Source organism: Myotis myotis, unplaced genomic scaffold, assembly GCF_014108235.1.
Source record: "Myotis myotis isolate mMyoMyo1 unplaced genomic scaffold, mMyoMyo1.p scaffold_m19_p_16, whole genome shotgun sequence".
Classification (NCBI taxonomy): Eukaryota; Metazoa; Chordata; class Mammalia; order Chiroptera; family Vespertilionidae; genus Myotis; species Myotis myotis.
Genome location: NW_023416320.1, coordinates 16,858,530 through 16,885,496, shown reverse-complemented (window position 1 = coordinate 16,885,496; position 26,967 = coordinate 16,858,530). Strand labels below are relative to the sequence as shown.

The window sequence follows — 26,967 nt, the reverse complement described above, 5'->3', positions numbered from 1 at the left end:
CCTCACTCTTCCCTCGCACAGGATATTCGTTTTTGAAACACACCAAGTCCTCTCCTGCCTCATGGCCTTTGTTTTTGCTGTGCCTTCCATGAGGCATGTTTTTACCCTGGCTCGAATTTGGGTCACTTCCTTGTCTTACCACCACTCAGGTAAATTGTCACCTTGAGTTTTCTCTAACCACTTTCATTCCCACCCGTTTTCTCTAACTACCCCTCATTAAAAGGGCCCAACCCGACCATCCCCGCTAAGTTATGGCTCTTCCTATAATCTGACACTCGTACTTGTTTTCTGTCTAGAAACAATTTAACCAACGCTTACAAAGCGGTTACCATCTGCCAAATGAAAGCTCCTATTCCTCCTTGCCTGTGGCTTTCTGGAGAGCGGGGTCCTCGTTATCCTGTCCCCCGCCCCATCACAGTGCAATCTGCATTGCTTCAGCAATTCTGAGGCTTCAGCATTATGAACGGAATGGATCATAGGGCACTGACAGCATTTCAAACAGGCGGAACTTGCCGCCGATCCGCCTGGTCCCTAAGCAGCCCAGAGCCCCCGCGCGTGCGCTCTCGGACTCCGAGCACCGGGGAGTCCGCCCCGCCCCGCCCCGCACCGGGGTTAGTAGAATCACTGCGCATGCGCGCCACGGGGCCTGTCCGCGCGTCGGAGCTACCAATAAAGTTGTTGTGGCCTGAGCCTCTCCTTTTCTTTGGCAAGATGGCGGAGTACGACCTGACCACTCGCATCGCTCACTTTTTGGATCGGCATCTAGTCTTCCCGTTGCTTGAGTTTCTCTCCGTCAAGGAGGTGAGCGGGGCCTTGGGTGCGAGGACGCTGTGGGAGCGCGGGAGGCGCGGGGCAGGCCCGCGGGGCGGCGGCGGCGGCCCGGGCTCGCCTGACACACGTGTGGGGTGGCCGCGAGTTTGGTCCCGGCCGGGCAGTCAGGACCTCCTGGGAGTTGAGCGTCCCCGGAGCGGACTGGGCCCGCGGACTCGCGGCCCGGAGGAGAGGAGGGGCGAGGCGACCCTGGGAAGTCGGGGAGGAGAGCAGCGTCAGCTTCACTGCCTGCGGTGCCCGCCCCGGCACTTCCGCCTCAGGTCCCTTCGGAAGTGAGCGCTGCGCCGCGGGCTCCGCCGGACCTTCCCTTCGCACCCGCCGCTCCGAGCGCCCCGGAGGGTAGAGATGGTCACTTCCTTCCGGGAACTGGGCGGGCTCTGTTCGCCGGCCGGGTCGTGTGGATTAATTTTCTTACGCTGAAATGTCCAGCACTTTGATTGCCGTAAAGTTGTGCGTTCTTGGCATTGAGTCTTCCTGGCCTTTCGATACGTCGCCAGTTCTTCCAAGTAAAGCAGTAGTTTGGCGGATGCGGATGGGGACCCCACTCCCACCCACCCAAAAAAGCACACCCGACACGTTGTAACCTAAAAGTTCTTTCCCAGTTAGAGATGCATATTCTCCGAGTGATTGGAATCGTGGTGGATGTTAATTTCAAGCTACTCAAGATATATTGAATAAGTGCGGCCCCGGTACTTGGTTTTTAAAAATGCCTCCGTCCTAAGAGTTTTGAAATATTGAGCTTGGGTTATTCTTTGAGTTTATTGGGAAATTGATGCATTTCAATGATCATTAGGCAGTGTTACTGTGATGAAAACATTAGGCTATAGGCCAGAGAGATAAATGAATTCTGTTTCTGGAAGCAGATGTAAACATAGGTCTATCTAGGGAATTCCAGACTTGGGAAATAGATTGTCCCCCAATAGCAGTAAGACGAAATGAGCCCTACAAATAAACATTGGTTTGTTCTGATAACTTTTCGGATTTTCTTGTATATATGGTTCATTAAACATATAATCCTCAAATTCATATGATCCTTGCCTAAGCACGTACAGACAACTCTGAAGTTGCTGATGTTAGGAAACACACAGTTCATTTTAAAAATGTTCAAGAATGTCTTTCCTCATAAAGCTTTATTTTGACAGGATATAGTTTTGCCTTGGTGTTTCTTCACAAAGGATGTACTTACCACCTGTATTTTAAAGCTTGAATATAATAGTTCAGTCTGCCTTCTGTTTTCTTTTCTGGATAAGAAATAGAGAAATAACTGCCAGCTACTTGTAGAAATGTTTTTAAACTAACCAAACTTCACATTTTCATGTATTCTTTATACTTCCATTTTCCAAGGCAGATAAAAGGGAGGAGTGTGTCAGCGTAAATTAGTATATCATAGGGCAAAACAAAAACTATAAATGGCGGCTGAGAATCAGTGCAAAGTAACTGGGCTCAGTTCTTTCTTCCTAGAGAGAATGCTGGTGAGATGGCCATAGTGCACCCAAGAGGTTGCTGAAGTATTTGTTGAGCAGTTACTAAGTACGTATAGGGCTGCTGTGGAAATGTGATAAATCCAAGGTAAAATCCAGACACCTCACCGCTAAAATCGTACCTCTCTTTTAGAGGAGATGAAGGTCTATTAAGTATAAGGCAGGATGTGAGGGCGATCTGGCTGCGACATGTCACCCCATTGATCGCCAGGGTTGATTCGGCTGATCTGGCTGGCTAGGCGGGTGTCCCCCTCCTCCCTCACCGATCCATGTGCTTCCCTCCCGAAGCTGCGCGCTTGGTTGAAGAGGACAACCACCCCCCCCCATCCCCCCCCAGGAGAGGACCGGTCTTCGGTCAAGGGTATACGAGTAGCTGCGCTCCCCTGCTAGAACCTCCAAACAAGCTCTCAAGTATAAGGCAAAAAGTAATGTGTCAAAAAAGTACTGGCAGAGTGCTATCAAATTGAGGAGATTCTAATCTGGCATAAGGCCTTTGAGGAAGAGAGGCTTTAAGTTGAGTTTTGAAAGATAGGTGGTTGGGAGAGTCAGTGACCAGGATACAGGAGGACAATTTGAAATGTTGGAGAATATAAGCTTGGAGAGAGCGGGAACTTTGTTTTGTTCTTTGCTGTCTGTTCTCAGCACATAAAATAGAGTCTGGAATAAAGGCTTTGAATGATTATTTGATAAATGAGTAAATAAATACATATTTGTGTCTTCTCTGTGACCCCCTCTGTTAATCCTCACCTGTGGATATTAGAGAGAGTGCAAGGAAGGGGGAAGAGACACAGAGAGAAATATCCATATGAGAGAGACACATCGATTGGTTGCTTCCCACAGGTCCTACAAGGCCCGTACCTACCCTTGACTGTAATCGAACCCAGGACCTTTCAGTGTGCAGGCCAATGCTCTAACCACTTAGACACACCAGCTAGGGCAGGTTTTGATTTTATATAAATGGAATTAAGCATTCACCCTCTCATATTGCTTTGTGTGACTTCTTTTCATTCAACATTGTGAAGGTCATCCAAGTTTTAGGATGGCAGTAGTTTGTTGATTTTCAGTACTGAATTTATGTCCTTTTATTTGTGTACTAGAGGCCTGGTGCACGAAATTTGTGCACGGGTAGGATCCCTAGGCCTAACCGGTGATCAGGGCCAATCGGAGTCTTGCGGCTGCCGACCGGGGCCTTCCTTCGTTCCGTGCCACCCCCTGGTGGTCAATGCACGTCATAGTGGGTGATCGAACTCCCGAGGGGACACTTTGCATATTAGCCTTTTATAGATAGAGATAGGTAGATCAGTTTATTCAGTCTAACGTTGATAGACTTGGCTGTTAAAAATAGTGTTGCTAGCCCTAACCGGTTTGGCTCAGTGGATAGAGTGTCGGCCTGCAGACTCAAGGGTCCCAGGTTCGATTCCGGTCAAGGGCATGTACCTAGGTTGCGAGCACATCCCCAGTAGGGGGTGTGCAGGAGGCAGCTGATCAATGTTTCTCTCTCATCGATGTTTCTAACTCTCTATCCCTTTCCATTCCTCTCTGTAAAAAATCAATAAAATATATTTTAAAAAAAATAGTGTTGCTATGATCGTTATTGGAAATGCTATTTTTCTTGGGAACCTAGGAGCAGAATTGCTGGGTCAAAATATATGTTTAACTTTAGGAGATAAAAATAGCTTTCCAAAGTGGTTGTACACCGTCCATCAGAATAAATGTTTGTGACTCTACGTCAGGGGTAGGGAACCTTTTTTCTGCCACGGCCCATTTGGATATTTATAACATCATTTGAGGGCCATACAAAATTATGAACTTAAAAATAAGCCTGCTATATTTGGTCAAACATTTAAATAACACCCCTCGTGCCTTGGCAGGGCCAGACCAAATGATTACTCGGGCCTTATATGGCCCATGGGCCAGATGTTCCCCACCCCTGCTCTACATCTATACCAAGACTGGTGTCAGGTGTTTTAGTTTTTAGTGTGGTTTTAGTTTGCATTTCCTTTTATGATTAAGTTTAGAACTTTTCTAATGCCTTTTGGGTATTTGGTTAAGTTTTATTGATATAGGCATATTAATCTTTTAGCCATTTTCAATTGGATCCTATTTTGTAGGAGTTCTTTTTAAAAAAATATATTGTTATTGATTTCAGAGAGGAAGGGAGAGGGAGAGAGAGAGAGAAACATCAATGATGAGAGAGAACCATTGAACGGCTGCCTCCTGCATGCTCCCTACTGGGGATCAAGCCCGTAACCCGGGATGTGCCCTTGACCGGAATCGAACTTGGAACCCTTCAGTCCGCAGGCTGATGCTTGCTCAATCCACTGAGCCGAACCAGCTAGGGCTTTTGTAGGAGTTATTTATGTGGTTTGTAAGATTCAGTTTTGATCTCATGGCTATACCATTTGACCAGTTTCATCTTTTCTTTTCATGGTGTAAAATGTGGGAGCCTTCCCGCATCGTCCCTGCCTCCCACCTCCCTTGGCAAAATTAAATTTAATATGAAAACCTTTTCTTTTGCTGAAGCCTTATGTTGATGACTGTTTAATTAAAAATTTATTTTTATTACTTTCTCTTCCGCTGAATACTATTGTTAGAATCTCCAAATATTGCTTAATACACTTAATTTCATGTTCTTGAGAGTTTGTTTATTTGGTCCCTGTAGTATGGGTTAAATTATATTTCTTGAACTCTCTGCAAAGCAAAAATGGATACGACATGGTTGACTTAGAGAATTGGATGCTAGTTATGTTTCAGTGGTATGGGTGGGGAAGCATTATAAAGGACTATAACTAGTGAAAAAATATGTGGGAATAAAGGAGAGGCTACTTTAAATAGAGATGGGAAAACATCATGTGGATGTTGAGATACTAAAATGTTAAATCAATTTAATAGTTAAAGTTCTAATTACCTGAATGTGGAGAAGAGACAACTATATGTGCCTACCTATGGAGTTGGTGTGGTTGTTTATTTAGGCATAGTCTTGTTCTAGAAGGATAAAAGGTGGTTTATAGGGACACATAAAAAAATAAGAGAATTAGAATTAGGTGGGAATGGATCTGCAGTGTTCAGTTGCCTTCATTTTTAAGTTAATAGGTATATAGAATATTATTATGTTTCTGTAGGTTGTCTTCTTTTAAGAGGGTGAATTAATACTATGTAATATTTTATTTAAAAAATTGTATTTCAGAAAGTATATTTCCAGGTAAACTTATCTTGGTATTAATCATTTTGTTTGGAGGAACTTCAGTATACTTACTAATAAGTAATTTTCACTTGCAGATTTATAATGAAAAAGAATTATTACAAGGAAAATTGGATCTTCTTAGTGATACCAACATGGTAGACTTTGCTATGGATGTATACAAAAACCTTTATTCTGATGATATTCCTCATGGTAAGTTTTGTCATTAGAACTGAAGCTTGTCTTGTGAACAGAGGATGTGTGAATTAAAGTTTTGTGATTTTATTAAAAGCTTTAGCCAAAAGAGTTCTTTGGATGAAAAAGGTAATACTAGGTTATAGGTCTTCTAAATAAAGCATATTATTTTCACACCATAAAAGATGTGAAATTGCTTTAAGACATGGTCATAAAATACTTTTAGTTTATAGTATTTCGTTCATAGTATCGTCAGAGTTGTAGTTATCAATCAGATTGTTACGTTAGAATTATCTGAGACTTTGGCAATTTTTTGGGTTGACTAACTTTTTCAATTAGCATTTTGTGTGCCTTAGGGGTTTATTTTTCATTTGGGTATAGCTATGGTCTTCAAAACTACAGTCCCCGGACCAGTATCATCAGTTCTCCTGGAAAAGCTTGTTAGAAATGCAAATTCTACAGCCTAATTAGAAACCGTTGGCTGAGGCCCAGTGTCCACATTGAAGAATTACTGGTCTAGTGTTTTTCAAATCCCTGTTTTCTGTGGTAATAGATGTTCCTTAAAAATGGTGGTCTGTAAGTTTGGAAAATACTGAAATATTCTATATCATTTCTTTTATGCATAGAGTATTTTAAAATAATCTAAGAACTCTTTCAGTACAGAAACACAATTTACTTTGTTTAAATTGACATTTCTCAAAATTTGATCACAGATCCCCTTCTGTTTTGAGAAACACTGTTCTAGTATATACTTTGTAATATATAATGCAGAGTTATTACATTAAACATAATCATCTTTTGGCTTATATTACAGTTCCCTGCAATAACATTCACTCTTTAAATTTTAGTTTGTGGTGAAAAGTTCTTATTGAAACTTTAAAATATGCTAGCAGGGTAGGTTATATGTGAATTTTCTCTGACTTCATGATGCAGTGAAAAGAAACTATAGAATTGGGTTTGAGAGATTACAGAACTACTTTATTTATAGAAAAAAGAGAGATTACTGACTGGATTTAAATCCCATTAAACTTAGCTGAAAACGTAATAATAATATGTAAACTCCTCTGAACCTCTGTTCAGAAACTCTGGAATAATATACTCACCTGAGAGAATTTAATGAGAACACATATAAAAACACTGGGAATGAAGTCTCTGGATGTAGAATTAGATCATTTTTCCTTTTGACACCCCTCCCTTCTTCCCTTCCCTCTCCCAGGCTGTATCAGTATATTCCCCAGTTTCTCTTGAGTAAAATGAGGATTCCTTCTTCCTTTATGTGCCTTATCATTGCTAGAAAGAAGAAATTTGATCTGGGGAAGTTATTGAGTTGGTGGTATTGGCATATGAATCTATTAGTGTAAATACATATATGCACAATATAGTAAAATGAAAAATTTCCAGAGACAACATCCTGGGGAGCAGTTAATAGTTTAACATTATAGTACTCCTTTGCTTTTTTAATTAGCTTTGCGAGAGAAAAGAACCACAGTTGTTGCACAACTAAAACAGCTTCAGGCAGAAACAGAACCAATTGTGAAGATGTTTGAAGATCCAGAAACTACAAGGCAAATGCAGTCAACCAGGTAACCTCTCCTTAAGTAGAATTATAAAAATTCTCTTTCCTGGATTAATACAAATGCTAATTTGAACTTTGATTCCTTTATATATTGGTTTTCATTTATCCTTATTGTATAGGAACAAGAAAGTCTTAATGTTAATATTAAATTCTTTTTAGAACTTCTTTACCACGTACCTAAATCTGATTATGTTGCATCAGTTCTGTCTCCTTGGCAATGTCTGGAGACATTTTTGGTTTTCACAACAGGAGGAGTGAATTGGCACCTAGCAAGGAGCGGCCAAGGATGCTGCTAAACATTCATTGGACAATATTCTACCCTCCAAAAAAGAATTATCCAACCCAAAATGTCAGTAGTACTGACGTTGAGAAACACTGTGCCTAGGCAGTACCTGGAGCACATGGGTTGTTAGCTGTAAGGAAAACCTGAGCTCACTTTATCAGTTTGCTACATTCTCCCATATCCTTCCAACCTGATGCGCAGCCCAATGAGGGTAGTGTAGAGCTGATAAGGTTATTTTATTCCTAACTTCTCCTTAGCTAGAAAAACTTATTGTTTGGTTTCCAAGAAAACGTTTTGCCTTACTCTGACTTAATATCACTAATTGAAGCCCTTTAGATTATTTAAAATGTTTGAAAATAAAATCTATTAAATTGAATATTGCCTTTGTGGTAAGTCTTAGCTACCAGTATATTCCCTTGAGAAATTGCAGATTTTGCCATGTTGTACCTTTAGTTCTTATGATATATTATCAAGTCAAATTTTAGAGAGGTTGGCTCTGAATTTTCACTTGTGATTTGGGAAAGTATTACTAGATATCTTTTAGAAAAGCAGCAAATACTACACTATTGCTATCCCGTATTATAATGTACTAGAAGCCCTGTGCATGAATTTGTGCACGGGTGGGGTCCAGCCAGCCTGCCCCAATGGGGGCCAATCAGGCCGGGCCGGCCAGAGGGAGGGGACATGGGAACTGCCCCCGCACCCCCCCCCCATAGGGTGGGGGGGCCAATCGGGCAGGACTTGCCAGGGGGAGGGACCATGGGCAGTTGGCCAGCTGGCCCTCCCCATATTGGGGGGGTTGGTTGGGGGCGGGGAGGGGAGGGGCCACGGGCGGTTGGCAGGCCAGCCCCACCCCCTGGTTGAACTCCTGGTTGAGGGGACAATTTGAATATTAGCCTTTTATTATGTAGGACTAGAGGCTCAGCGCATGATTAAATCGTGCGTGGTTAGGATCCCTAGGCCTAGCTGCAATCAGGGCCATGTCCGCCGCCCAGCGTCACTCCTCTGCCTCTGTGACCCCTGCCCCATGAACCTCCACGCTCACAGCCCCTGCCCTGCGAGGCTCTTCCACTCCAGCAGCCCCCGAAGCTCCACGCTCACAGCCCCTGCCCTGCCTCCAACACCCCACGACGCTCCTTCACCTCACCGCCCTCGAAGCTCCATACTCACAGCCCCCGCCCCGCTCCTCCGCTGCCTCGCATCCACCACCCCTGCCCTGCGATGCTCCTCCACCTCAGCCATTTCGGGAAGCTCCATGCCCACAGTCCCCCGCCCCGTGAGGCTCCGCAGCCCCGCCCCGCTATGCCATGAGAGCTGGACCGGTCCTTTGGTCATTTGGGCCCACGGCTCTCTCCTGCCACCGCACTGCAGGCAGTTGGGGGCCCACAGCTCCCATTCCCTCAGCTCCCTAGCCTGCTGTTTGGTAGTCTGTCCGGTCGTGACAGCACCTGGCTTTTTGTATATATTAGGATTTTACTATACCACACCATATTTTACTACATACATATATGTACACACAGGTGCACCTATACACATACACAGAGATAGCTATATTTTATAAAGTTATCTATACTAATAAAAGGGTAATATGCAAATTGGTCACGACACCCTAGCAGTCATAACTGGATATGCTAATTAGTCATGACCAGTATGCAAATTGACCACACACAATAAGAGAGGGATATGCTAATTAGTAACTAGTATGCAAACAGACCATCGCTCCAACACACAAGATGGCCACCCCCATGTGGTCAAAGATGGCCTGCAGGGGAAGGCATTTAGGGGTTACCGGGTCGGCAGGGGATGGCAGTTGGGGGCAACCAGGCCTGTGGGGGGGGGCAGTTGGGGGTGACTGGGCTGGCAGGGGAGGGCAATTGGGGGCGATCGGGCCGGCGGGGGAACAATTAGGTATCGATCAGGCTGGCAGGCAGAAGTGGTTAGGGGCAATCAGGCAGGCAAGCGGTTGGGAGCAAGTAGTCCTGGCTTGTGAGAGGGATGTCTTCGAGGGGTCCCAGATTGGAGAGGGTGCAGGCTGGGCTGAGGGACACACACACACACACACCACCACCACCACCCATCCACACCCCCCCGCCCCCCAGTGCACGAATTTCATGCACCAGGCCTCTAGTCATATATAATATGTATTTATATATAGCTGTATGTGTGTACATATACATATGTAATACTTAACTACTTATGTATACTTATGAGTAATTATAGACCTTCAAGTCACATGTAAGTAACCACAAAGGGACAGCTGAAATAATCCAGAAATTAGGGTACAACAGGAAATTTAGGATTTAAATTGTAAATTTAGTCAAGTCATGTAAACACTTGGATGTAATGGGATTTAGGATATGAATAAGGTGAATATGGATTTGTTTACCAAATATTAGAGAGGACTCCTTGTAGCTTAATACACACTAAATTGGAGATAAGTGAAAGGATGGAATTGTGTGTTAAAAACTTGTAACCCAATTAAACATGTAAACTATTTAATCTTTTTATGTTGAAATTTCATGTACATTTCATATTCTGTCTTTTAATATACCCATGTTAATTTTAGTGATAACATATCTACCCCTCATTAAATAACTCTTCAAGTAAAAGTATGCTCTTGAAAGACATGCCACAGCTTACATGCTTGGAGGAGCATTAAAAAATGTTTTTATATTTGAAAATGTCTAGAAGGTAGGCAATGGTACCCATCTATCACTTGTTCCATGGAGTCTTTGTCACCATTATACCATCTTGCCAACATATCAAATTATGCAAAGCTAAAAAAATAAAAGTTGAATTGGGTTAACACTTTGATATATATAATAATTACATAGGGTGTGTAGCATTCATGTCCTATAAGTTAGGCATGATTTATTAATCTTGTAAATTTGCTAAATTACAGTCCTTATGAAAAATAGTAACAAATTGGGAGGGGGACAAATTTTTATATAGGATTAATTCCTAATAGTATGTACAGTCCACATATTCCAGTCTTTGTTCTGTAAGAATGTATTTTCTATTTAAAATGTATACCCAAGATAGCAAATATAGAAACTCCTCGACATACGATGGGGTTGTGTCCTGGTAAACCCATGGTAAGTTGAAAATATCATAATTAAAAAATGCATTTAATACACTTAACCTTTCCAACATAACATATAGCCACACATATGTTGATTAAAGTCAGAATGCTTTCATTAGCCTACAATGGGGAAAAATTACCTAATGCAGTGAATACACTGTAGAGTGTCAATTGTTTATTCTCATGATCGCAAGGCTGACTAGGAGCTGTGACTTAACTGCTGCTCCCCACCATTATGAGATAGTTATCACACTATATATTGCTAGCCCATGAAAAGATCAAATTTTAAAGTATGTATCATTTTTGCACCATTGCAAAGTTGAAAATTCTTAAGTCAAACCATCTTACGTCTGGGACCATATGTATCATTTTCAGTAAGTTATCACCTAAGTTGACCATTGGGCCTCACGCTAAAAATAGTCATAATGTTCTGGTTTTATTACCTAAAAACACTTCTAAAGGGCATTACCATGGATGTGGTATGACAGAACACATGGTTTTCAGTTAGGACTAAAAAATCTGAAATGAATTTTAAAACTTGCAATTCTTGAGTTTATATTTCTTCAAAACATTTACTGTTCTGTTTATTTTATTCTGGAAGTCTTATTTTACTTCTGCTGTTTGGGTATTAAGGTATTTAAAGTGGCTTTATGTGGATAATAAGTTAGAAGTTGGATGTGCTTATTTTTTGTGGACTAAAAATACAGTAATTTTTGTTTTTTATTATTAAGGGATGGTCGGATGCTGTTTGACTACTTGGCGGACAAGCATGGTGTAAGTAGTGTCTTGAAAACTTTTATAGTTGTCATGTTATAAGGTAATTAAAGAATAGTGCTGTATAGATAGGTTCCTTGTTTGACAAGAATATAATTTCCAGATCCATTGATTAAGTGTAATATCTGGTATGTTTTTTGAAACTAGATTTTAAAAATTGGTAATGATAGAAAAATAATATACTTACCTTTAGGTAACAGAAGGTCTCAAAATTTGGATTTATTTTTTCAGACTAATCAGATAATAATGTTTTATGTTTCTGATGGGTTAACCAATAAGTAAAGACAGAACTATATTTGAATGGGAAATGCCTTGAGTAATAAAATTAAGTAATACTTTGGCTGCCTTTTGGAATAAAGTAGATCATAACATTATCAAGGCCTTCATAAATCCCCAAATTCACAAGTAAAGAAATGATACAGACTTTTCTAGCTATCTCCCAATCTCTTTTCCCCTGTGTTAACTCAAAGCATAAGGCATTGCATACTAGTACTATCACTTCTGTAACTTGCATTCAAGTGTTCTCTCTCATTTAACAATTATTGTAACAAGAGGCATGCTGACCACTGTGCAGAATACTTTTTCTGGTTTTTATGTAGAATGTTTAGTAGATTTATTAATGGTCAAGTTTGGAGCCCTTCTCTTATATTTCTTCACTTTTTCTTGCATCAACTCTAAAAGTTGGCAAATTTTGGGGCCAAAATTAAATTTTGATCACAGAGAACAGTTTACTGTACATATTATTTGTACTGAATCACAAAACCTTACATATATCTGATAGTTATCTAAGCTCAATCACTAGCTAAGACACACACATCAAACCTTCAGCAGCAATTCAAGTTTGTATCCATTGTAAAACAGTAGGTACATTACAATTCATAATTCTTTGATACCAGAAATATGAATGTTAAATTTACCAATTCTTAAATTTACGTTTTGAGGGCATTTATTTTTTTATGACAACTTTCAGAATACTTTCAAAGAATTGACTTCTGCGGCATTTAAAGGAGTAAATTTTTTTTAAAATAGAGTTTCAGCTTTTTTGTTTTTGGTTTTTTAGTTTAGGCAAGAATATTTAGATACACTCTACAGATATGCAAAGTTCCAATATGAATGTGGGAATTACTCTGGAGCAGCAGAATATCTTTACTTCTTTAGAGTATTGGTAAGTAATTTTTTTCTTTGTCCTCTCTTTTATAGGATTCCCTTGGAGTCTCAAAATAATGTCTATAGATTTGGGGGGTTTTTTGTTTGTTTTGTTTTGTTTTTTGTAAGAGAACATCTGGTAAATCACAGAGGTAGAAGAAGTAATTCCTAGAAGAAATGGGCTTAGGAAACAAGTTATGGAGGTAAAGGAAGGGCCCTTGGGAGTGAGGAAACTCATGGTAATATGCCTGATGAGGGTGGAGGGGGAAGGAAAAGGGAAAGGCATGGGCATGCTCACAGCTTCATTTTTTAAAAGTACCTTTCTCTAAATAAATAAAAAAAAATTAGTTTTTTTTCCAAGATTGGTTTGGAATAATATTTTTCTCTTGCTCCGATTTGTAAGCAAATTCTTAATTTGTAGGTTAGCTTGCAAGTGCATTGAAGGTAATCAGTGATGCTAAACTTGTAGTGACTTATCAGAAAATTCCATCAGTTTTACTTTGAATATTATGAAGGATTTAGGAGAGCAAAAGTTGATTACTTTGGAAATGTAAACAGCTTAAACCAGGATTGTAAAATCAGAAGGCTGATATGATTACAGGAACATGAAAAGAGCTGGTTATTCATATCATTTGTTAATGCTGGGAGTGAATTTTGAGAATGAAGATTTAGTATCATGTTAGAGTTCTAGCACAGTAAATTTATTGTTGCTGGTCAGTGAGTGAATGTGCCATTTTGCTAAGACATGGAAACTTAAGGTAACTGCTGGAAATCCAGATATGGAAACTCTTCTAGCATATCCACCCTTGAAAGCAGGTTAGTATGAAGAGCCAACTGTAATGACATGGACTTGAGCCAAAGCAGTATGCATGAACCTTTTGGGGATTAAAGAACGTGCTGCGCTGCTACAAAAAGCTTTTATCCTAACATATATTCATATTCTAGTTTTAATGGTATTATTAGTTTTATGTAGTATGGTTTTATAATTAAGTTTGAAATTTTCTACAAGTGATAGGTAAATATTTACAGGTTTGGGGAGTTTTTATGTTTATTCTTTTTAAATATTAAGATCCAAGTTAGTTTTCAACCTTAAAAATTTCTGGGTTACTTTTAAACTTTTACATTGCCTAACAAATCTTGTGTTGGAACTCAAATGACATGTGGTTAAGTAACTGAATACCATGATCTGAACACAAAATTAATATTTTACATTAAGAGCAGTCAACATTGGGTAATGCTTAGAAATCATGTACAATTAATTTTTAAATTGCCACAAAACATTTGAGGTAGATGGGAGTTAGTCATCTCCTGTTGACTAACAAAGCTAAGTTTTAATAAAATATAAATTATTTTACTTCTTTTTCTTTTGATTGAGATAGGCAGTACTATAAAAATCTGCATTTGTTTGAAATTTTGTTACAAGCAAAGATAAAAATCATGTTTTGGATTTGGGACAAATGCTGTTTTACTTATTTAAATTTTTTTTTTTCAATAGCCTTATTTCATTTCTGAATTCTTTTCTGGTGATTGGTTATTCTTTTAAATCTATGGTTAGGGAAACATAAGCTATGAAAGAACTATTGTAACTATGATCTGAGATTAGAATTTGACTCTCCGAGTGACCTATTGTAGGTCAGTGTTGTATAAATTAAAGCTGTGTGACCCTAGAATCCACCTTTTTTTTAAAAAGACTTGGTGGCTTTTAGAATACATCAGGAATGTTTAGATGAACCCTATTTGGAGGTGAAACTTCTTTGATTTGTGTGCTATGAAATGCATTAATTTGAAATGATATGGTGAAGCATATTTGATAGAAGTTTTTTAACATTTCTATTTTAGAAGTTATTAACACTGTATTTTAATTTTTTTTTTTTAAATCTGCCCTCCCTGTGACCTTTGGTCTGGTTCCAAATTATAATCCCTCTCCTCATTTAGTAGTTATTTGAAATAAATGTGATTTTAACATACAAGGACTATTATCATCTTTTTATGGGGGTTTTTTTTCCCCACTCAATTTAGAATTTATCTACTGTTAAGTACATGCCATTTGATTTAAAGGTACTTTTCCTTTACTTAAGAAGCTTGAGTAATGACGACTTTTAGAAGATTTAGAACAGTGATTCTCAACCTTCCTAATGCCACAACCCTTTAATACAGTTCCTCATGTTGTGGTGACCCCCAATTTCATTGTTACAAATTGAACATAATTAAATCATAGTGATTAATCACAAAAACAATATGTAATTATTTATGTTTTCTGATGGTCTTAGATGACCCCTGTGAAAGGGGCGTTCAACCCCCAAAGGGGTCGCGACCCACAGGTTGAGAACCGCTACTTTAGAATCTTGACCGAAATTTTGGATCTTATTTAGCCAGTTTGATAATATCAGTATAAAAGATGTCTATTTCATACTGACTTTCAGATACACAGTTTGATAGATTTTCTGAAATTGGAATGTATCTTGAATTGGTTGTGGTTTGGGTAACAAACATAAAATAGTATTTCCTTAAAGATGATGGCGTCTTAGATTTGATGTAATTTTTGTTTTTGTTTTTTTGTTTAATCTTCACCTGACGATATTTTTTCAATGATTTTTAGAGAGAGTGAAGGGAGGGAAAAGAGGGAGAGATAAAGACAGAGATTGTTGCCTCCACTACACACCCCGACCAGGGCCAGGGATCAAACGTGCAACTGAGATAAATGCCCTTGACTGGGAATCGAACCCTCAATCCTTCAGTCCACAGGCTGACATTCTAACCGCGGAGCAAACCATCCAGGGCTGATGTAATAGTTTAATACTCAGATTTCTTTCTAAGGATCAAACATTTTATCCTTTATGACTTGAACAGTGGTTTTATGGATTTTTATAAATCAATTTTTAAATTCCAGTGACGTTTGACAAATGTATATACCCGTGCAAGTACCACTAAATCAAGATAAAGAATATCTCTCTTCCCCCAGAAAGATCCTTGTGCCTCTTTGTAGTCATACCTTATCCTGGTTTATCTATTGATCTGCCTTTCATTCGTAGCTTAGTTATGCCTGTTCTAGAATTTCACCTAATTGGGATGAAATATGTAAGTTTGTGCCTGGCTTATTTTGATGAGTAAGATTTTGAGATTCGCTTGTATTGTTGTGTATATCAGAAGTTTGGTTCTTTTATTGCTGAGTAGTAGTCCATTTTATGAGTATACTATAATTTGCTTATATATTCAGCTGTTGATGAACATTTGGATCATTTTGTTTTTGTCTATTACAAATAAAGCTGTCCTGGATATTCTGTGGTTTCATAGATATATGTCCAAATTTAATATACAGAGTTAGTCTGTTATTTGCATGTTTTTAGAGTTTGCTAAATGTTATTGACTACGTTTGCGTTATTACTGCCATCAAAGGAAGGGTCTCAGTATAGACAGAGTCTGAATTAGATATTACTGTGATCCTCATAATGTAGACAAATACAGTACTCTGATATCATTTCTAGTTTCATCATTGGATACCATTTCCTGAGTTTTTATATCAAATGATGTTGTAATCTCTTTACATGTATTGTATCATTTAGATTGTACAGCACCTGAGGTATGTTCTGTTACTATCCCCATTTTATAGATGAGGAAGCTAAAGTTAAGACGGTTCAGCTCTTTATACTAAGTGATAGAGCCAGAATTATTGGTGGCTGGATTTCCAGTCCTGCCCATGCAATTTAATGTAACATATACTTATAATATATACTAATAATATGTTAAAATTATACTACCGTGTAAATGCTTCAATGAAATATTAAATTCAAAATTTTAATTTTAGGGTTATTTTCTTTGTGCAGTACCTTCACTTGCTTCTGCTGCTCTAGCACATCTGATCAGTTCAGAGTCTTTCTATCCAATTATCTTGCTCTGAGTGTCCTCCTTTACTCGTTTTTGTCATTTAGCACAGTCTATATAGGTGTTTTGGGTTTATTACCCTCTTCTAACAGTGGCAAGAAAAAGTAAGGTGGCCCTCAGTCCACTTTTGTAGGTTAAGACTAGAGTATAAAATTCATAGCGTCCATGATTCGAAGTTTAAATTTTGGACGAACTATACTGTCCTTACATCAGTTCCCCGTCTTTAAAATGTGGATAAAACATTATTATTTACCTCTTAGGATTTTTGTTAGAATTATATGAGAAAACAAACTTTTATTGCTCAATACATATTCCTTTGATAATAATTGTCATTAACCAGTAGACCATTTTTTCTCTCCATAACCCCTTCCATTTGTGTCATAATCTGGAAAACATTTTTTGTTCTGGAAATAATTCCTCTAAATTATAAATCAGACCCCACATCTTCACTCCACTGATTTTAGCAACAAATTGCCTCTGAATCTAATGGTTTCCAAAGTTTTAGGTGCCTAAAATTTGATTAGTTATATATAAATGATCTGAAATGGATTACACAAAAACACTGGTGCTATATCCTAGTTTTATGTTACTCTTTATTTTCTGATGTAGGCTGAATATTAAAGACCTGAGGTTTTTTTATTTTAGTATAATTAAGTTAAATGAAAATGGTTTGAATCGGTGTGATCTAGTAAAGACTTAGATGACTGGAATTTTTGGGTAGAGAGCCACTCATATTTTAGTAGACTAGATGGATTTAGGGTATAGAATCTAATTAATTATGATATCTCAAATAGGTTCCAGCAACGGATAGAAATGCTTTGAGTTCACTTTGGGGAAAACTGGCCTCTGAAATCTTAATGCAGAATTGGGATGCAGCCATGGAAGACCTTACACGGTTAAAAGAGACCATAGATAATAACGTGAGTTCAACACTTTTATTTTCTGGAATTTCTATGTGTCCTTCATACTTTTTGTGTACTTAAAAAAAGAAGAAGAAGACAAACTAAAATGTTTAGATTAGCTTCTGTTGGCCAGACATAAAAATCACAGTGGGTTGACTAGTTTCATTGAATCTCCTTGAAAGAAGCTGTCACTTTTGGCTCTTAGAGAAAAGAACTCAGTTTTCATTTTTGTTAACAACTGTACCTTTTTTATCTGTATCAGTGAAAATTCCACAATACTGTTAGTGCCACCAATTATTTAAAGTCCTATACAGAAGATGACAGTTTTCATCTATGATGCTTAATAAAACTACATCTTTTGGAGTGCTTAGTTCATTTCTTACTTTTAAAATATTTTCTGAAATAACTGTAATTTACAGCCTCTGTACAAATGGCTTAGTGGACATTATTGATTCTGTCTCTGAAAATGAGGAAATTTTAATGTTGAGGGTCATACAGAGTAGTGGTCTAGATAGTGGTCGGCAAACTCATTAGTCAACAGAGCCAAATATCAACAATACAACGATTGGAATTTCTTTGGAGAACCAAATTTTTTAAACTTAAACTATATAGCTAGGTACATTGTTATTAACTTAATTAGGGTACTCCTAAGGCTTATGAAGAGCCACACTCAAGGGGCCAAAGAGCCGCATGTGGCTAGCGAGCCGCAGTTTGCCGACCACAGGTCTAGGAGATTGAACTTTGATCATAATAACCCTACCTAGCACATGCCTCAGGAAATTTTCATTTTTAACTAAAGTTCTGAGATGAGCAGTATTCATTCATTGCCTTGCCTCTTTCTCATATATTAATATTTCCTATGTGTACTTTTTTAACCCTTTAGTCTGTGAGTTCTCCTCTCCAGTCTCTTCAGCAGCGAACATGGCTCATTCACTGGTCTCTGTTTGTTTTCTTCAATCACCCCAAAGGGCGCGATAATATTATTGATCTCTTCCTTTACCAGCCACAGTAAGTTAATTTCACTACATAATTTTGGTTTTAATTATATGAAATTATATACTTCTCCCTAACATTTGAATTTGTTGCCATTCTCTCCCCCCCCCCCCCCCTCATGTGGTACATGTACTTGTTAATTTAAAAAGCTTATTTGTGGGGGGATCACTTTGTAAATTATATGTGTCTAACCACTATGCTATACATCTGAGACTAATATAAAATAATACTAAATGTCAACTGTAATTTAAAAAATGGTTAAAAAAAGAAAAAGCTTATGTAACTCTTAAGGAAGTAATTTAATAAAAAGTACACTCTAAGCTCTCTAAAGTGCTATTTATGTTTGGTCCCTGAACCAACACCATAAATATCATGCAGAGTCTTGGGCCTTACCCTAGGGCCTAGAATAAGCTTGGGGAATGTCTGACCTGTTGGCCATTGGTGTGGTCCTGCCAAAGCAATATGGTGAGTTATTTGAATGTTTGACCAAATATAGCAGGCTAATTTTTGCGTTGATAATTTAATATAGAATGAGAATGTTATAAATATCCACATGGCCTTTGTGGCAGAAAAAAGGTTCCCCACCCCTGCCCTAGAAAAACAATGTATTTTAAACAAGATCCCAGGTAATCCATCTATACATTAAAGCATTAACATTAAGGCTCTAGGCCAGTGGTTCTCAACCTGTGGGTCACGACCCCTTTGGCGGTCGAACTACCCTTTCACAGGGGTTGCTTAAGACCATCCTGCATATCAGATATTTACATTACGATTCATAACAGTAGCAACATTACAGTTAAGAAGTAGCAATGAAAATAATTTTATGGTTGGGTCACAACATGAGGAACTGTATTTAAAGCCCAGAAGGTTGAGAACCAATACTCTAGGCCATATTATTTGGAAGGAATATATACATTCCAGGAGCATCTCTTCTATATTATCTTTGGTTGATCAGATTTTGGTGGTAAGAAATTGTATTGTTTTACTTTCAGGTAGAAATTTAAAAAAAAATTTATTCCAACTTTTGAAATCAGTGCCTCTGAAATTTCTGCCCATTTTTTCCTGTTTTTTTTTTTAATATGGTTTTATTGATTTCAAAGAGAGGAAGAGAGAGGGAAAGAGAGATAAAACATCAGTGGTGAGAGAGAATCATTCATCAGCTGCTCTCTGCACACCCCCTACTGGGGATTGAGCCCACAACCCGGGTATGTGCCCTGACCGGGAATTGAACTGTGACCACCTGGTTCATGGGTCGATGCTCAAACACTGAAGCATACTGGCCGGGCATGCCCATTATTTCTTATTTGGTTGAAACAACTGAAAATAAGTCTGTTTTAAGAAAATATTTAAGATATTTGAGGATAATTTTGTGTTATCTATCCTTTCATACTAAATACGTTTTTATCAAGCAATAATTTTTTGGATTCTTTAGTATTTTAGTTGTTGCCCTTAGTTAATCGCCTCTTTATCTATAGCCTTCTTAAAATCTTGATTTTTAAAATTGAAATCATATTCTAGGATTATTAGAGCTAAGCTTTATAAATTATAGTGGCAATATTTTTGCCTCTATTCCAGTGTTAAATTTCACACCTGGTTTTCATTCAATTTGTTGGGAAGGATAGGTAGAAAACCTCGCCTCACACAAATGTATTGGGGAAAGAGGTGTTTTTAAATAGCCTTTTTCAGATAATTGTGAATATTGTTTCTGACGATATACCAAAACTCTACAGGTAGTAGTTTTGTAAAGGTTACTGTAATGTGGTACCTGAAACCATATTCAATTTTTGTATTCTAAACTAAACTGGTATTTTAAAATATATTGATTGGCCTTGCACTTCAAATGGGTCTTTTACCCGTGCATGATTTATAACATTATGCATTGGTTGTTTGGGAGATACTGATTCACTGAGATAATAGATATTCCAAATGTCTCACATTTTGACATTACATAATACTGAAAAATCGCATTCATTAATATCACTACTAACGCTATTAGAGAGGCTTCAGATATTGGAAATAGTCAAGCTCTTGGTGACACACGCAAATTTTCCAAAATTCTATTTTTTGAAAGCTCGGATTTTATCATTTGTTTTATTTGAAGGATAGGCTCACTTTATTTTCTAGAAAGTTTCTTCCAAATGCTCAAACCTAAGTAGCTTTGGTTTGTCATTTTTTTCAAGTTAAAATAGCATTCTGTGAGAAAAGCAGCTAGCTCAGCTTGCAACTAACTCAGTTATACAGGTACTTTTCACCTTAAGAACCATGGCACCAAAGTACAAAGCTTTATATATACTTCCCATTTAGTCTTACAGAATATTAAAAAGATAAGCATGCAAAGTTGGAGTTGTTAAAAATTAATAGTTTTTACTGCCTGATCAAGGACATAAGTGAAATCCTTTTTTTTAAACTGCAAACGTGTAGTGGTGAAAAATAACCATGACTACTAGTATAGTATGATGGCACTATCTTTATTTGTGCTAAGGTTACCAGAAGATTTTGTTTGTTTATAATTCACTGATTTTAGTCACTTTATCAAATGGTGCAGCAGTCACCATAAATCAGTTGTTGAGCATTTTCATCTGCCAAAAAAGAAGAACCTTTGTACCTATTTTTTTTATAACAAAAACAGCCTGTTAGAAAAATATGGAAAAGAAAACTACTCAGTAGTATGACAGCTTTCAGTTTCCCCCAAAATATTGTGCTTACTGTTTCCACTTGCTATGGGGTCAGGTTACCATTATATTTTCTTTCTCATTAGTAATGTCTTCATGGCTTATTTTGATTTTGCGTGATTCAGACTTTTTTTCATATGAAAATATACCCAGTTGGCTTGATAGATAATTGCTTCATCCATTTTCCTGGATTGCGTATTCTTTAAGTAGAATAATTATGTAGCTTGTAATTGACCTGTGTATGTGTTTTTCAATAGTCTCTGATAGATAATAGAAATTAATGGAAAAAGTATCATAGTCTTCTACTAATACAATTTAATGTGATTCATAGAGTATGTGTTAAATTAATAATTTATATAGGTTATTATTTCAGGCTTTTTTAAAAATAAAAAAATACTTTGGAGATAAATTATACTTTTGTCCTTGAAGTGAAAGTTTAGATGCACCTGCAGGTTAAAGTCTCTTACATCATATATATTACCATTTCTGTCATAATTATTCTAAATCTAAAATGGAGATGATTAACACATTTGAAAAATGTTGAACTTTTAAATGTAATATAATACATAAGATAAGGTATCAGGTGTAAGATAGAGCAGTGTTCATAGGCTATTAGAGATGAGGCTTGGCCACAAAATGTAGATGTTATTAGGGAAAAGAATGCATTTGTAATACAATGCCCTAGTTACTCTCCAATTTTAAAAGAAAAAAAGATTTAAAGTTCAGTTAGCACAAGAGTGTTTGTTTTCTAAATAAAATTTCAAGTTTTATTAGATAGTGTCCCGAATTTATCCTTGACTAACCTTTCTGCCTTTCCCCCCCTGTATTTTCTAATTGTTCCTGATCTTTTTGATGCTGGTATCTTGCTATAGCTTAGGGTGACCGCTAAGATCCCCATCTAAAAATTTATCCTCTAAAGTTCTACTAAGTATTCTCCCCCTTTTTGTTCTTTTAGCTTGTCTTTCTGGAAATGCCTTTTTCTTCTTTGTACCTATCCAAAGTCTGCCTGTTTTTAAAGAAAATGACTTTATTCATGAAGTCCATTATATTGTGTCTACCACATATTTGGTATTTAATTATGTAATGCCTTTAAATGAAAATCTTAACAATTGCCTTATCTCCCCAAAGAGATTATAAGTGTATTCAAGTACAGAATTTTTATTCTTTTAACATCCTGCACATAATAGATACTTACATATTTTTTATTTGGGGGCATATTTTGTCTTATCCTTTGATTACTAAATATTCTTGCTTGCTATTAGAAAGCTGTAGAGAAACTTCTATAAAATTGCACAATTGGAGCAGGATTGTGCCATAGAAAATATAAACTAAAATAATTTTACTGACCTATCGTAATATAACTTCAGAATGCAATAAATGCAGAGGCTCTTATTTAAAAGAAAAAATAATAAAATTAGATTTCAAATATAGGATCAGTATAGTTCTTACATGGTTTATAACCCAAACAACACAAGAAATAGTGTAAGAACATTTAACTAGGTACAAATAATTGTACATGCTAAACAAATGGTAGGTTTAACATCTGTCAGTGAGACCTGGAGAAGTTAGAAGAGTCCAGTGAAGATGAAATTGATCTGGTCTGTAAATTTCAAGTGACAGTGAAGAAAGGAGATGATAAGAAAGTGAAATAGAGCAAAAGAGCACAATGATCTTGTGTAGGCTATTAACCACCTATGTGGTTTTGCTTGTATTTTAACTAAATATATAATTATTGATCGTACCAGAATGTGAAATAAGATAACTTCACAAGAATCACCCTTAATCCCCACTCCCCTCCTTTATGTACTTATCCATGTACATACTAGTACATGCACTGGTGCATGCGCCATGGAAGGTAGGGAGTTCTGCCATCTTTGGAAGTCAAGGGCCATGTTAATGCTGTGTACCAGGGGTCTGCAAACTATGACCATGGACTAATATATCTGGCCTACTGCCTTTTATGGCTTATAATACAAGAATGGCTTTTACATTTGAAATTGTTGGGGGAAATGAAAAAAATGTTGTGTGGCGTGCAAATTACATGAAATTAAAGTATTTTAAAACATTTGTATTGATTTCAGAGAGGAAGAAGAGGGAGAGGGAGATAGAAATATCAATAATGAGGGAGAATCATTGATTGGCTGCCTCCAGCACTTCCCATGCTGGGAATTAAGCCTGAAATCCAGGCATATGCCCTGCCTGGCAGTGGAACCCTGACATCCTGGTTCATAGGTTGACACTCAACCACTGAGCCTCACTGGCTAGGCGAAATTAAAGTTTTAGTATTTTAGAATCCAAAAACTTTTATAAATTTTTATTTGAACATAGCCACACTCATTATTCTACATACACTAATCCCACTCCCCCTCCATGGGGGATATGTTTCAAGACCCCCAAGTGAATACCTGAAACTGTAAATATTCGAACCCTTTATAATGTTTCCTGTACATACATACCTATGGTGAAGTTTAATTTATACATTTAGGTAAGAGATTAATGACAATAATAATAAAATAGAAAAATTATAACAATCCTATCTAAAAATAGACAAACATGGTAATTAACCATACCTCCGACACGCTTCCCATTGGCTAATCAGGGTGATATGCAAATTAACTGCCAAGATGGCGGCCGGCAGCCAGGCAGCTGAAGCGAACAGGAGGCTTGCTTGCTCCAGTGATGGAGGAAGCCAAGGTTCCCAGCCTGCCGCTGCCGGCCTCTGAGCTGCACTCTAAGAAACAATGTTGCAATTATAGAAGCTAAACAAACCCCAGAAACCTGCTTTCAGCCAGCCGGGCCTCAGAGCTGGAGCGGCAACAGTGTTTCAATTATAGAAGCCAAACAAACCCAGATACCTGCTTTCAGCAGCTGAGGTCTCAGAGCTGGAGCAGAGCCTCAGAGCTAAAGGTGGCTCTCAGCTCCAGTGACAGCCATAGAAGGTAAATAAATCCCAGAATAAAAAAGAAAAAAAGGAGAGGTTGGGAGCTTCAGTCACCCGCCAACCTGAAAACGGCCCTCAGCCACTCATCCAGACTGGCCAGGCACACCAGTGGGGACCCCCACCCGGAAGGGGGTGTGACCAGCTGCAAAGAGCCATCATCCCCTCATCCAGGCTGGCCAGGCACCCAAGCGGGACCCCCACCCTGATCCAGGACACCCTTCAGGGCAAACCCCCACCCGTGCACCAGGCCTCTATCCTATATAGTAAGAGGGTAATATGCAAACTGACCCTAACAGCAGAACGACTGGGAATGACTGGTCACTATGACACATACTGACCACCAGGGGTAGACGCTCAATGCAGGAGCTACCCTCTGGTGGTCAGGGCGCTCTCACATGGGAGGAGCTCTGCTCAGCCACAAGCCAGGCTGACAGGTGCCAGCACAGCGGTGGTGGTGGGAGCCTCTCCTGCCTCCTCAGCAGCGCTAAGGATGTCTGACTGCAGCTTAGGTCTGCTCCCTGCTGGCAAGTGGACATCCCCCGAGGGCTGCCGGGCTGCCAGAGGGATGTCTGATTGCCATCTTAGGCCCAATCCCCTGGGGAGCGGGCCTAAGCCAGCAGGTGGTCATCCTCTGAGGGGTCCCAGACTGTGAGAGGGCACAGGCCGGGCTGAGGGACCCCTCTCCCCCACCCCCACAAGTGCACAAATTTTTGTGCACTGGATCTCTAGTCCTATCTAATAAAAGTGTGATATGCAAATTGACCATCACTCCAACACACAAGATGGCCGACAGGGGAGGACAGTTAGGGGTGACCAGGCCAGCCGGGGAGGGCAGTTAGGTGTTGATCAGGCTGGCCATGGAGTCGTTAGGGGCAATCAGGCAGGCGAGCAGTTGGGAGCCAGCAGTCCTTGATTGTGAGAGGGATCCCAGATTGGAGAGGTTGCAGGCTCGGCTGAGGGACACACACCACACCCCCTGTGCACGAATTTTGTGCACTGGGCCTCTAGAGAGGGATATGCTAATTAGTCACAACCAATATGCAAATCGACCATCAGTCCAGCACACAAGATGGCTGCCCCCATGTGGTCAAAGATGGCCTGCAGGGTAGGGCAGTTGTGGGTAATCAGGCCAGCAGGGGAGGGCAATTGGGCGGACCAGGCCTGCAAGTGAGAGCATTTGGGGGCAACCAGGCCTGCAGGGGAGGCAGTTAGGGGCAACCCGGCCAGCAGGGGAGGGCAGTTAGGAGCAATCGGGCTGGCAGGGGAGCAGTTAGACATCGATCAGGCTGGCAAGGGAGTGGTTAGGGGCCATCACGCAGGCAGGTGAGTGTTTGGGGGCCACCAGTCCTGGATTGTGACGGGTCCTAGATTGGAGAGGGTGCAGGCTTGGCTGAGGGACACACACACACACACCTGTGCATGAATTTTGTGCCCTGGGCCTCTAGTCAACACTAATAAAAGAGAAACATGCAAATTTGTGTCACTCTACTACGCCCACCATCCAATCAGATGAGTATGCAAATTAACCCAACAAAGATGGGTTAATTTGCATACACAGGCAGGGAGCGAAGACTGAAGAAGGCTCCGGCCGGAGTGAAGACTGAAGAGGCTTGGCTTCTCCGCTGAGGCCGCAGCGAAGAAGGCAAGCCTCGTGCGGCTGCAGCAGAGAAGCCAAGCTTCCACGGAGCTGGAGGCTTGGGTTGCCCTCGGCGATGGAGGAAGCCAAGCTTCCCACCTTGGCTGCCGCTCAAGGGAGAGAACAACACACAGGCACAGCCAGGAGCCTGAGAGATCAACACAGAGGGGCACCTGCTCCAAGCCTCCACAGTGTTGCTGGGAGGCCCCCAGTGGAGACACACACACACACACACACAGTGCCTTCTCCGAGCCTCCGATGTGGCTGGGGGCAGGCCCCCAGCGGGGACACACACACACACACACACACATACACACACACAGGGCGCCTGCTCCGAGCCTCTGCTGCCATCAATAGGACATCCACTGAGGGCTCCCGGACTGTGAGGGGGCAGGCTGGGCTGAGGAACCCGCACCCCCCCCCCCCCCCAGTGCACGAATTTTGTGCACCGGGCCTCTAGTATATGTAATAAAAGCTATGTGAATGGTTTTAGGACCATTGTTAAGTAAAATAAGGGTTACCTGAAGGCAAGCACTGCAATACTACAGCTGGATCTGAGTTGGCTACTAATTGTCTAATGTGTAGGCAAGCACTGTATACACCCAGGCGTGGGCAAAAGTAGGTTTACAGTTGTGCGTACATGAAACAGAGTTGATTCTTATTAATTACTGTATTTTCCATATGAACAACCCTGTATACAGTGTGACTATGTTAGACCAAGAAATGAAGCACTTTGTGGGCAGGATGGAGCATAACAGCTTGAGATTTTATAACAATACTTAGAACTTGCAATTTAAAACTTAGGAATTATTTCTGGAATTTTTCATTTAATATTTTTGGATTATGATTGACTACAGGTAACTGAAACCATGCAAACCAAAATCATGGATAAGGGGGTTCTTGCTGTGTTGTCTTTGGCAGCTTTTGAAGGTATGGCAGAGTTGAGTTGTGACAGAGATATATATTGTTACACTCTCCTTGCCTCACAGTTACTGCTCTGTGCGCTATAAATCCCAGAGTTGCCACATACCTATACAGTGTTTCAAGTGCTGTTTATCACCACACTGCTACGTTTTGTTTTATTATTAGTGCATACTCATCCTGTCAAAGCAAGAAATGTGCTTTTAAGCCACAATGGGGTAGAAATTATTTTGTCTCAAATTAGAAAGCAAAGCATTGAATTATCATTGTAGGTATGCTGAAAAGATACAGTATACATCCACATTACCGGACTGTAAGCACTCATTATAATATTCCCACTTACAGCAAAGCAACTGTCAGAAAAATTGGGAAATTTAAAATAATATCTTATCAGCAAAATTTCCTCATAAAAATTAATGAAAATGAGGCTTTAACCAAAGTAAATTTCTGAGTGGCTCTTTTGTTAGTCAA

General features: G+C 39.4%; 1 protein-coding gene across 3 annotated transcripts in view; it reads left to right on the top strand.

The window, feature by feature from the left end:
• The first annotated feature begins 643 nt into the window (after positions 1-643).
• The window catches only part of EIF3E (eukaryotic translation initiation factor 3 subunit E), a 42,848-nt gene continuing 16,524 nt past the window's right edge, over positions 644-26,967 (top strand). Inside the window, exons 1-8 of one of the 3 annotated variants that reach the window (XM_036338070.1) lie at positions 659-801; positions 2,293-2,361; positions 5,592-5,706; positions 7,154-7,271; positions 11,361-11,403; positions 12,464-12,568; positions 17,226-17,351; positions 18,217-18,341. In XM_036338070.1, the coding sequence (XP_036193963.1) occupies positions 5,649-5,706; positions 7,154-7,271; positions 11,361-11,403; positions 12,464-12,568; positions 17,226-17,351; positions 18,217-18,341 (575 nt within the window). In that variant the 5' untranslated portion in view covers positions 659-801; positions 2,293-2,361; positions 5,592-5,648. Of the gene's footprint in view, positions 802-2,292; positions 2,362-5,591; positions 5,707-7,153; positions 7,272-11,360; positions 11,404-12,463; positions 12,569-17,225; positions 17,352-18,216; positions 18,342-26,967 lie in introns of all 3 variants that reach the window. The other 2 variants (XM_036338067.1, XM_036338069.1) reach the window with 2 other exon arrangements.